At 35.8% G+C, this 12,952-nt stretch overlaps 1 protein-coding gene across 44 annotated transcripts in view; it reads right to left on the bottom strand.

The window, feature by feature from the left end:
* The window catches only part of shot (short stop), a 248,344-nt gene that overhangs the window by 10,368 nt on the left and 225,024 nt on the right, over positions 1-12,952 (bottom strand). For 32 of the 44 annotated variants that reach the window (XM_053762603.2, XM_053762607.2, XM_053762631.2 and 29 more), the window contains 18 exons: positions 12,479-12,574; positions 11,889-12,071; positions 11,290-11,449; positions 10,972-11,049; positions 10,287-10,406; positions 9,518-9,648; positions 8,875-9,016; positions 7,073-7,196; positions 6,518-6,645; positions 6,188-6,264; positions 5,476-5,547; positions 4,972-5,004; positions 3,746-3,820; positions 2,946-3,117; positions 2,479-2,596; positions 1,661-1,770; positions 1,347-1,469; positions 836-953 (listed from right to left, as the gene is read on the bottom strand). In XM_053762603.2, coding sequence (XP_053618578.1) covers positions 836-953; positions 1,347-1,469; positions 1,661-1,770; positions 2,479-2,596; positions 2,946-3,117; positions 3,746-3,820; positions 4,972-5,004; positions 5,476-5,547; positions 6,188-6,264; positions 6,518-6,645; positions 7,073-7,196; positions 8,875-9,016; positions 9,518-9,648; positions 10,287-10,406; positions 10,972-11,049; positions 11,290-11,449; positions 11,889-12,071; positions 12,479-12,574 — 2,060 coding nt within the window. Of the gene's footprint in view, positions 1-835; positions 954-1,346; positions 1,470-1,660; positions 1,771-2,478; positions 2,597-2,945; positions 3,118-3,745; positions 3,821-4,464; positions 4,486-4,971; positions 5,005-5,475; positions 5,548-6,187; positions 6,265-6,517; positions 6,646-7,072; positions 7,197-8,874; positions 9,017-9,517; positions 9,649-10,286; positions 10,407-10,971; positions 11,050-11,289; positions 11,450-11,888; positions 12,072-12,478; positions 12,575-12,952 lie in introns of all 44 variants that reach the window. The other 12 variants (XM_053762590.2, XM_053762613.2, XM_053762606.1 and 9 more) reach the window with 6 other exon arrangements.

Raw genomic sequence — 12,952 nt, 5'->3', positions numbered from 1 at the left:
TTTTATAAGATCACTATAAATAGGTGAGCCTTCCGCCAAATAGTGGGGTCGGTATAATCAAGAATAACTTAGATCAATTTATTATGTGCCTTAGTAGGTTCTAATTTACTGGGGCATAGAGATTTATAGGTTTTTACCCCGACAAAAAAGGGTAAAGTAAGATATGATAAATTGTGTCTGTCATCATATCAATAAATTATATAATAGGGGAGTTTGTATATGTCCTTTTTAAGTAGGTAGCTAAATATTGTTAGGGATTTTAATCAAGGCAAGTATGGAGACATAACAAAAATCTTGATCTCTAACTGAGAGATGAGTTATTTCCTATTTTACTGACGGGACTATACTCTTTCGATAAGTGGCAAATCTGGATGACAGCAGTGATTACTAAAATCTTGTTCCAAGTGAGTCCTATTTCGTATGTCTAGCTTTTACACTTTCGAATCCAGCACTAGTACAAAAATGACGTGCGTAGAGAGAAAATAATAAAACTTTGTCATATACTTCGCTTCGTCATACATGAAAGAACAGAGAGCTAATTTTATACATTATTATCGTTCGATAATACCAGAAACAAAATATATTTTGTTAATACCAGAAACAAAATATACTTATCGTGTGCTCGGTTATACAACGCCTATCTTGTCGCTTTGTATGTATAAACCGGAAAATTGTATAGAATGTTCGATCTCTTTCGGCCACGCTAGCTAGTCTTTAATTTTCAGTGTAACCAATACACGCTTAAAAAAAAATGTCAAAGTCATCTGTCATCCAAACCCGCCACGACATAACCTAACCCCGCCACCGCTAAACCTTAAAATATTACAGTACGTACCTCGGCAGGGGTCATTCTTGACCAGGAACTCGTCGAGCGCCACCCAGCCGCCTCCGACTCTCACCATGACGGTGGAGCGGAGGATTCGGACCAGGCGAAGTTTCTGTGAGTCTCCGAACTATAGGGGGAAATTACATATTTTGACAGGAGCTTTCAATACTTTAAATATCTTACAAGTCACACATGCTTTTTAACGTTAGACACAGGCGTGGAATCGACTCCCGCTCGAGTCCTGAATTTATCATTTATTCATATTAAAATATGATAAATAATATAATTACAGATTGCTGAAGTCGAGCGATTATTCCACGATGGAAAATCTTGCTAATCGATTCTGTTTTTTTCTTATCATTTATTCACACAAAACACATTTCAAGGTTATGTGCATTGCTATACGGTAAAGATGTATAAAAAAGATAAAATATACATTTTTTATGTATAAAATAATTAATTTGCAATGTGCAAAGACCTTTTTGTAATCATGTAATATAGAGTAATATAATGTACTCACCCTGTATTTGCCCTCGCCGACCTGGAACACCCTGAACTTCTGTCGGCACGTGCACAGCATCACCAGCCGCTTCACTTCATCATGGATCTTGTCTGCGTCCGTCGGTGGACCGCGTCTTTCCACCTGTTTCACCAAATAATGTACACTTTAGAAAACAGTAAATTCTAAACATTGGATGCAGAAAATCTAATTAAAACTAATTTTTTTTATTAGCGTCAATAGAAAAAATATTATATGTTTTTATAATCATTGTGCCACAATAAATGAAAAAAAAAAACTACGGCACTATATTAGCTATGGCTTCATGAACTCACCCAGTCAGGCCTGAGAGCTGCTATGAACTCCTCCCAATCTATGAGCCCGCTGCCGTTCCTGTCAAACAGGTCGGCCACGGCGCCCATCTCCAGACGGGACGTGTCGAATTCTGTAACGAGATGTTGTTGAGTACACGTGCACTTGATAATATGACATATACAGCTTGACCATAAAGAGTAGAAATAAATTAAAAATGTCCACACAAAATTTTTGCCATACTTCAGTATTTTACGTCAAAAATGTGACAGCTACGAAGAATCTAGTGCTCTAATTTTTTGTCATCTCTTTATTTTCAAGCCGTATCTACGGCTAAGTAATCATATGTACTTATTGATAGGTGTTAAGATTTAATATAATATCAATTGAAAGTAGCGTCATCTGTTGATATTAGTTGGTACAGTTCTATAAATGTATATAATAATATGTGATAATTATATTATTATCACTACGGCGTTCTCTGTTGAATTCTTTGTGTAGTTTTATTAAGTTTTGGGCCGAGTGTCAATATTAATTATAGTAATTAATTAATATTATTATGAATCTTGCTAGGTTAATCTTGACATTTAAAACGTACTACAGACGTGGTAATAACTAAATTTGTATAAGTCTTGTCTATCATTGTTATTTATTTTATGTATAAAGTAGCCTTACTTTTGAATGTTTCGTGCCAAAATTCATCGAAATCGGTCCAGTAGTTTTTGAGATTTTCATTACAAACAAAAATAAAAATTATTAGTATTTTTGTTTATAATGAAAAAACCTTAGACCGATTCCTTTCTCTTTATAATGTTAGTATGGATTGGATATGGTAACTCACTGGTGTTGATGATTCCGTCGATGAACTCGTTCCTGGGTATGAACCCGTTGTTGTCCTTGTCCATCTTGCGGAACAGGTCCGTCAGACGGGACTTCTTGTGGTTCATGAACTTGAGGAACTGCCAACAAAGCATAAGGTTAGTTTTTTTCTCAAAAATATCAATTAACTTATTAGTTATATCTCTCTTATCCTTACATCCTTCCGAAGACCGAAGAAACAATAAGCGTTAAATTTTGAAGACTCAGCTGTGTCTAAAATACATTAAAATATTTACTATTTGTAATTAAATATTTACTATTGAGCTTATGAGTAAAGAATATTCCCGGCTTCTTCCAGTCTCGTCGTTGGACACTCGCTGCAGCTTCTTGAAATGGGCTAACCTCTCGTGCAACCTCCTCTGGCATTGCCACGAGGATAACCATAGAATACTTCATTTATCACACAGTAGAACATTAGCAGAGACCCACCCTCTTCCTCCAGTCGTCCCAGCTGAAGTTGGACACTCGCTGCAGCTCCTTGAGATGAGCTAGCCTCTCGTGCAACCTCCTCTGACGTTCCCACGCGAGTAACCACACGGTTCGCCATTTGTCCCACAGTTGCTTAACGCGTGGTGACCGGAACTCTGGCTCGGAGCCTTTGCTGTTTTGGGGGGAGAAGTTGCATTGAATCATATGGAAAATCGCGAAGCTTCTTTAATTTTCATTAATAGCGTTGTTACGCTTAAATTTATACCTATTGCAAATATTGTGTTGCTAAATATTTAATTCGTTTTGTGAGCAATAAACTTGCTGCAGTATCGCGTCTATATCCCTTTCCGAGGTAGACAGACCCAAGAGTTGTGAAACTCTGAATAAACAAATGATAATTACTTGAATCTCGGAAATAATAAAATAAAATCATCTAAAATTACATACATCTAATCTACAAAGTATTTATTTATGCCTATGAACATGCTGCAATAAAAATATATTCTAATATAATTTCAAAAATAGGATTGTCATAACAATAGCACCACAATATATTTTACCTGTATAGAAACAATTTCTGTAGGTACCTACTTTTAATCATGATAAAACTTGCAATGATTTACATAGGGATATTGATGTGAAATTTTATTTTAAAAAAATAACTTGCAAAGGAAAACGAGAAATACGCTTTAGCGAATAAAGTAGATACCTTTTTTATCGTTGTCATTTAATTTTTGTAAACGGATAATGCCGTTAGTATTTTTTTGGTAAGTTAAAAATCAAAACCCATTAAGACTTACCTGCCCTTTGGCGGGAACCTGGGCCCGTAGTGTGGCAGGTTGCGATCAGGGCTGTCACGTCCCGGGCTGATCCGACTAAAGGCACACGCAACATTGTAATGACAAACTTACAGACATTGCACCAAACCCAGCGTTAGTTTACCTTGTTAGTTTCGACGTGAGAAGTTAGATGGCGCTGTTGTAAGTGTTCCGGTTTCGACTGTGACTGTGTTAGTTTTTGTGTTATTGTGATTGACAACCCTAAGGTCATGCTGTTTTAAATGCATCGCATTCCGTGACCAATTTAAAAAGCTACCGAAACAACGCACACACACATTTTTTTATTCGTTTTTCCTGCAGTTATTAACGTTTCCATATTATCTTTTGTTTTTAATATTTTTTTACAACGTTATCGACTTTAAGTAATAATAAAATGACTTCGCATTTTTGGGGTTCCGTATTTTTTTAATAGGATAATTTTTAAATTGGTCATAATTAATACTTCACTAGAATCAATCTAGTTTGCATGCAAATATGTTTGTGATGTTAGTTCGTTAGTCACCACAATGGAAAATGTTGTAAATTGTTAGTAGTAAGTATATAGGTGTTCGTTAGTCAAAAATGATATTCTTACTTTTATGAATTACGTATTAAATTTAATCAAAAATGTATATTGTAATCTATACATAGTAATTAGAATTTAAATTCTGTAAAGTATTAAAATAATCTAATCTATTTACCTAAAATAGAATCCAAATCGTCTGAAGGAAGCAAGAAATAATAAAATATTTAATTACAATACTACCTACATGAAAAATGACTTTTTAAGTTATGTTTTAAGTATATTACAATGATAACTTCTACAAAGTTTATTGTAACTACCTACTTAAACTAAACTACGCGCATTTAACTAATTTTCTATTGAATCGGTTAAAATAAAAAAAAACCATCAAAAAGGAAAAAAAAAGATTAAATAAATCTAAACTTGTTGTATGGATGTGAAAATTTCAACTTTATTTAATTTTAACTTCTATAATTGTTAATTTATTTTGTGTTAAAGTAATATAACCACAAGTACTTTTTCTTTCAATTATATCATTGTATTTTGTCTCCATGTGTCAATCACACCCAAAACTTTATCAAAAGCCTAGAAAATACCAGATTCAATAGAAATTCTCTACTTTGCCAAGCCACACAACAAACTAAGCGTCAAACGTCAAAACAATCCTAGAAGACATGTGTCAAACCTTCCTCTCCTACTGCCATTGTGTATCCTGGACCTGCGTGTGCGAACGAGACAAAAAGCAACATTTACAAGGGTTAAAGCGGGATGGGGCGATATCACGGGGGTTTTGTGGCCAAGTGATGTATAAGCGTGCTATACACGAAAAAACATAAATATAACCTTGAATAAAAAAGTGGTAGGTACTAAATCTTTCGTAAATATCACTGCAAATAAAATAATACAAGAATTGACCACAAAATGTAACAATTAAACATTTAACACAAGCTTTAATGTAATGAGTGTTAACATTAACGTTAATTAACCATATGAAGTTTAAATCCTTCATTAGAGTTTAGTTACACATATTTCTACCATTTTCATGAACATATCTTGTTTTTTTTTCATTAAAACATTAACAAAAAAAAAACAATAAAAACATAAGGAAAATGGCAAAAAAAAGCAAATAAAAAAATTTACAACTCAAAAAACAAAAATGGCGGATCGTGAAAACAAAAATGAAACACACCTGTAACGCCTACTGCCGTAATAATCTGGTGATACGGACCTCTCCCTACTGAGGTCGTGTTGGGAGCCGCGTCTGACAAAGCACACCATGCCATGACGTCACAAAACATTTGAGGGTACAAAATAAATAAGGAAAACATAATGAAAACACGGAAAAATCGAGCTGTTGCAGAGTTAGCGGGAATAATCTTTATTTTAAAGTCATATTTGATTGTAATTTATTTTTTTAACAATATTATATATAAATCTTTTCTTATTGGAAACTTAGTCAAAAAGACCGCCCCGTGACTCACCTGGTGCAAATGTGCCCATAACTCTAGATTGCGAGAGAAATTCGTTGCACCAGGTACGACTCGGCGCGGGTAATATAATATTTTAAAAGTACATACATAACAAGTAAATAATGGCGAACTTATCCCATAAAGGGATTTCTTCCAGTTAACCAGCGATAGTTGGAGAGGATATATTTGTTAGATTAAGGAAGTAATAATCAACTGTAAAATTGGTATTGTTACTAAATATCAGTACTATATTTCACAAGGTACATTTATTTTTTACATAGGCCAGATTATCGAAGATTGAGTTTTAAGATAAATAATAATGTTCTTCTTTTCCCTCTAACTCTGCGTGAAAAAAAAGGGGAGCAATTGAGGGACAAACAACAATGAATTTTAAGCTTTATTCTATGGGGTATAGAGTTAGTGTTAGCTTACCCAGGTGCGCCCTTAGTGGCGGTCTTGGCTGAAACCTTTCTGGGCGTGGACTCGCGACCTTGGCTCTGGCTCTTAATCTACACAAAAAGGGCAAATATTATTTTTTTCTTTTTTCTAGTTGAAGCTATACTTAAGTAGAGTCTAAAGTCCACGCAGCGATGAAGAATGAATGAAGAAGAAAGTGAAAGTGAGAGAAAGAATGAGTGGTTTAAATTATTGACCATTCCTAGGCATCGGTGATCACTTAAGCGAAACAAGTGCTCGATTGCTGCCCTATAAAAAAAAATGCACGAAAAAGATAAATCTAACAGAATGATCTAGAAACAATACCTGGTAAGCCTTGCATACGCGGTCGACCTCATTCTGCCTCTTCTGCGTGTGTTCCATCAATTCCTTGTGGTCTTCGATGAGGCCTTCCAGCAGCTCGATGGATTCTGGCAGCGGTTCTGACTCCAACGCTGTAGGTTATTAAGTTAAATCAGATTTCGTATTGAGATTGGAAGATAGGATCCTATTTTAATTCCGGACTATGGATTTGTTAAGTACTTTATTTGTTTGTATTACGAAACCTGACACAAACATCATAATTATTAAATAACCCAGCTGATTAAGTAAAAGTGGTGATTGTAAATAGTGAAAATGTATAATATTGTCTAATAAATTCCATCAATTACTTCAAAAATCCTTTATCTGGTGCAAAAGAAACGCGATGGTGGCGCTTATGAGGGTAAATAAAATTATCTATGAGGCCAACTGATCATATAAGTAAAGCCTATTTAAAAAAGATAAAAATAAAAGAATATTTCTGAGTTTACATGCAAATTTGGCACAGATTTAGTATGCTGTTAACTATTCTTAATCTGTTTAATGATTTAAAAAACTTACAAAGCAGAGTATTCTCCAAACCGATGAGCCATTTGAGTAGCTCTTCCAACACGAGGTCCAGGTCCTTCAGACTCTGCATGTGCGCCTCCAGTTTGCCACCACGCTGCATTGCCCATTGCCATACCTTGCGGAGGAAATAGGACGTTGTAATCGTGTTTGTTTTTTGAATCATTCACCATTCATTCGTTCATATTCAAAGCATTCATTTAGAAATTGGACCTCTACAGGAACTTTTTCTCGACAAATTTCTTATAGTTATCCGTTTTTAGCTTTAAACAAAAACTAAACTAAACTGGAACGATCATTGCTGAAAAGAAATGTCGAAAGAAACTAAAGGACTTTTCATAGTATTTGTAGATTTGATACAAGCGGGAAAATGTCACCGCGTGTGTAAACACGCGGTGGAATTTTCATGGGACGCAATGCGGCGCGCTATGATAAAGCCGAGTGTGTAATGCACGCGAGGACGTCTTTCAAAACAAATAAAATCGACACCTGTAACGTAAAACTAGAATAAAATACCTATCGCCGATTGACTGTAAGAGATCCCTACATGGGATAAATCCGCCATTGTACATGTATCTTTCTTGTATTAATTTTGATTAATGTACTTATTTTGGTGCAATAAAGTTAATACAAACAAAACAATAGTTCTGAACTTGTCGAGCACGTGTGTTAAAATAACAACTATGAAGCCCAAATTCGTCCAAGTTACATTTTACGCTGACGTAGTACCCCATAAGGCATGCAGTTCACCTGGTTGGACAGTTTATTATTAGTAATAGTTGGACTTATAGCACTTGGTGGGTTGGATAAAATAAAATTCCACTTCTTTATAAAACGATTTATGGAATCCTTCCGACTATTTAAGCTTTTACATATTAATCGTCGTACACAAAAATTATAGGCAACGGCAACTATGAACTACACAAACTTTGGCCGGCGGCGGCGTTCCAATCGGCCAAACTAATCGGCGTTTAAGCCGCGAATATTCAAATTTATTAGCAGAATTGCTAGGTGCTAGACTCCTGTTATTTCTACAATGTCACTAACCTGTATTGGTGTAACTCTGGAGAATATTCTAATAACGGGCAACACTTGTGCCACTAAATTCCTTGATTTATGCGGTCCATTCATTTCGTATAATTTTTCACCTCACGATTCCGGATGATGCTCACGATACATTGTGTAATATACATTATATAATACTTAAATAAAAAAAGACGCGCAGTTTATTTTCGAAGGATACCTTAATGAATGGAAAAATGCATTTTGTCTGACATGATAAGATAAACTTTGATTATTTGTTATGTTATCTTAAGAGATTATTTCGATTGGCATAAATATGAGTTCCACTAGACCTTTAGGAAGTAGCCTCTCACAAAGATTATTAATGAATTTAAGACGTTGCATAGTTTAAAAATAAAAATATTTTATTTTTCTTCTTTTCAAAGAATACAAGCAAATCACATCATATCATATCACAGCGATATAGCACTATATTTTATGTGTTAATCGTAACAAATTACTCTTTCACATTATAATAATATATTTGTCCCTGTATATTAATAACTATATGTAGCACGGGGCTTCGCTCCCGTGGGAATAAAAGATTGAATTTGGGACGTGGGAACTTTGAGATAAAATATAGCCTATAGCAATCTTGGACAATGTACCTTTCTAATGATGAAATAATTTCGGATTTCGGTAGTTTCGGAGATTACCCGCCTCAAACATACAAACTCACAAAGTCACAAACGCTTACCTCTTTATAATAATAGTATAGATTTTATCTCACTAACCTCATCCCACCGACTCTGTATGATGGTGATCCAGTGTTTGATGACGGTGACAGCGTCGGGATGAGCCTTGCCCAGGATCGAGTGAGCCAGCGATATCGTGTCGTCCTTGTCGCGCTGCTTCTCTTTCAGCTCGAAGATGAATCTGTGGAAAAAATTGGATGACAATTTTTCGTTTTAATTTTATTTTAAGAATGTAATTTTGCGACCAGACTTAAGGCCAAGAACCTTATAAATTCAAATTCAATTTCTATATATCCTAACGGAATTACATTTCTATGTTTAAAGCTCGATTTGTTTCATCCCCGCGTGTGGTGCGTTCGGGGCTGTGATGTCGCAAAGCCCGATAGCTTAGCATACAAAATAAAACTTGTAAACACTTTTTATTTATACTACCCAGCAGGCAAACAGGCATGCGGCCACCAGATGGTAAGAGCTCACAGTCATACGCGCGTTGACTACTTCGTGACCTAGGTTTTTTTGTCACAGTATCCCGTAACACAGACTCTCTCACCCTTTAAACCGGTACAAGCACAGTTTCACACAAGTTTGGCGGTAGAAATAGTTGAGAGTGAGGTGACCCATGCAGACGACCTTTGTACAAGGTCTACCTATGGTTCTTATCGTAACTTTCCCAAAAATTTACCTTTCGTGGTCCCTCAGCTGTATCTGCGTGTCGTGGTCGCCCTCAGGCAGCTGGCCGGAGAAACGAAGCTTGGTCTCCGCGTCCGAGAGCCACTCCAGCAACATGTTCACCGAACGGTGGAGTTTCTCCGCCTGGATGTATCAATATAGGTAGTGATCAATCATATAAATTAGTAAAGTATATTCTGGAAAGGACAATTTGTTTGTACACATGATCAATTTTGAAAATAATAATGCGTGACTGATTATTTGATTCCAGAACTTTTTAAATAACAACCTTTTAAATATGACCAATTTGACAAAATTACATTTCAAATAATACTTACTAAGCTCATTTGGAAAAAAAATCATAAAAATGTTGTTTGTTTAAATTATAATAGTCTTTCAAAACCTTTTATTTTTACACTCGATTACATTGGTAATTTGTAGGAGTATATAATCCGCCATGTTCATTTTATAACGACATCACAAAGCCTAGTCATACCTCAAACATGGTATCTGTTATGGCGTTTAAAAATTATGATGGAATAAAACTCACATACAAACAAATATGAACTCTGAAAACATAGCACATTTTTTTTGTAGTTATGTAAAAATAAAAAATTATTGTAAAAAAAAAAATTAAAAATATTATACACTAACCCCATAAAGACCCTCAATAATTATTGTTCTTTAATGTCTCCTATGTACAGACATAACACACTTACAGTTTTATTACATGTATAAATGCAGCAAAGGGTTAGTGAGAAAACAGTGAAGATGAATATTACCTCTTTCAAGGCTCCTTCCAGCTTATGCGCCTTCTTCTCACTGAGGGAGATGACGTCGTCCCAAGCGCGACGCAGCTCGCCGCATTGCTGTCGAATATTGTTGGCGTCATCGAATGGCACCTGGATTATATCAGTTTTACTCACACGAGGAAAAAATTTGTGGCATTTTGAGAAATTACTATGTTACTACTAATATTATAAATGCGACAGATTGTTATTAAATAGAATATAATCTGGAATAACACATAGGGTATCTTTTATCCCGAAATTCCCAAGGACGAAGCTAGTATAATATAAAATTTGACGAGAAAAATTGTCCGTGAATGTCTGATTGAAAAACAAGATGATATTTGAAAAAAACATTAGATAGGCGTTAGTTACCAGTTGAAGTATAAATATATTTATTTGTAGCATAAATTAAGTAAAATTTCACAGGGATGAATATGTTCAATGTAAAATTAGGTACGTTTCTTCTCAAGCCGCAAAGTGTCGGGGTCCAAAGACCGCTTTCTTGCTTTTGCGTCTTCACTTCGGATGGTCTTCGGCATCCTTAAACCTTAGACTGACTACCATTGGCACGCATTATCCCCCCATTAAGCCCGCACTTTTTGGGCTTGCCCATTCATGAAGTCGACGAGTCACGTGATACATTGCTACAAATAGAGATAGTGTGATAAGTTGTTACCGTGGCTTCCAGATCTTTCCCGGTCTTGAGCACTGACTGCATCTGCTGTTCGCGAGAATGCAGGTCTTCCTCGAATTGCTGCAAAAGAAACAAGCCTTGTAATTCTTCATGTATTTTTTTTAAATAAAAATCCGAGCTACCTCAGGTCCTTCACACTTTATGAAAGACTCTGTCACCTAAGCGTTTTCCCGATTCCTTCTTCAGCAATTATACGTCGCCCAGGGTCTGCATTTGTACTTTTTCTTCTCTTCTTCGCACGGTCTTCAGCATCCTTAGTAGACTCATATTTTATGAAAGACCTGACACAGTAAAACCAACCTTATGTTGTTCAATAAGCGCCATAACAGTATCTAAATCTCCGTGCACGGGGGAATCCCCGCCGAGCAGTTTCTGCTGCTTCTTCAGCCACTCCAGCAGCGCTGACATGGCGTCCTTGAACTGACCAGAATAGAGAAGCGCCTCTTCTAGCTTGCGTTGTCTGTGGTAAAAGGAAATGTATTAAAATAAATATTATCGTCCATCGAATCACGAATACATGTTTCTTGTTCACTTTCGAACCCCAAAGAGGAAAATTATAGAGATAACATGTTTTTGTAATGATTAATAAAATCCAGAGATATTTAAAAAAAATTCTAATAGTTTCGTGAAGTAATGCTGTATGTTGGCTTATCGACGTACAACATTGTTTTAAAACATGACACTAGATGTTGCCCGGGGCTTCGCTCCCGTGGGAATTTTGAGATACAACATAGCCTATAGCAATCTTGGATAATGTACCTTTCTAATGGTGAAAGAATTTTGGAAATTGGTTCAGTAGTTTCGGAGATTATCCGCCTCAAACATACAAACTCACAAACGCTTACCTCTTTATAATAATAGTATAGATGATATGTCTGCTAAAAGAGCTATAAGCTTACCTATCAACAGCCTTGGAGCACACTGTGGTCCACTTGGCCTTGAGGTCTGCCAGCATGGTCTTGAGGGTCGGTTCGTCTGTCTTCGGCGCTTTGTCCTTGAGCTGCTTGCCGGTCTTCATGGTCTGGTCGTACGAGGGCTGTTTGGCCGCGAGCGCCTTTTGGAAGTCGCGGTGTTTATGCAGCCTGCGGAAAATGAGGAATATAGAGCTTGACATAATTAGGTTAGGTTAGGTAACAATATGATAATAAAGTTTAAGTAACTTGAGATATAAAAAATGTTTTTGTAAACTGTGTGATTCTGTGAACTGTGGACACCTGTGGCTACAGATATTAGAATTTTCCAGTTCTAATCAACAATTACATTACGAAACCGATGCATAATAGAAAACTGGATTTTGCACATGAAAAAAAGGTATGATTTGTAAATTAACAGCTGATTCCACAGAATTAAAAATTTGGTAATATTTTATTCAATTTTACTTAGTTTCATTCGGTGATTACATATTTCTTGAGCGTACAAAATTTTAATAAAAAAACTATCGATAACTGACGTTTCTGAAGACAAAACGAATTGTGTTTGATACACTTACCTCTGTTTGATCTTCTCAGGGTCATTGACCGTGGTTTCAGAGTTCAACTCGTCCAGTTGTTTCTCAGTGTCAGACAGCCAATGCATCAGGTTGTTCCTGTCACAAGAAATTTCAAAGTGAACCATCATTCATTCATTGACGACCTCTGTGGCGCTGTGGTAGCTCTTACCACTGAACCGAGAGGTCCCGGGTTCGATCTCAGGTCGGGTCATGATGGAAAATGATCTTTTTCTGATTGGCCCGGGTCTTGGAAGTTTATCTATATATGTATTTGTTATAAAATATAGTATCGTTGAGTTAGCTCAACAATACTATATTTTATAACAAAGTAATTTCGAGACTTTTGTTATGGGATATTAATATCCCATGACAAAAGTCTGGAACTTACTTTGGGGCTAGCTCAATCTATGTGATTTGTTCTAATATATTTATTTGTTTTTATTTATTTATATATTTATTCAATAGCTTCATTCT

Source organism: Plodia interpunctella, chromosome 22 (assembly GCF_027563975.2).
Source record: "Plodia interpunctella isolate USDA-ARS_2022_Savannah chromosome 22, ilPloInte3.2, whole genome shotgun sequence".
Taxonomy (NCBI): domain Eukaryota; kingdom Metazoa; phylum Arthropoda; class Insecta; order Lepidoptera; family Pyralidae; genus Plodia; species Plodia interpunctella.
The sequence above is the reverse complement of the archived record's forward strand: the minus strand, read 5'-3'. Positions and strand labels throughout refer to the sequence as shown.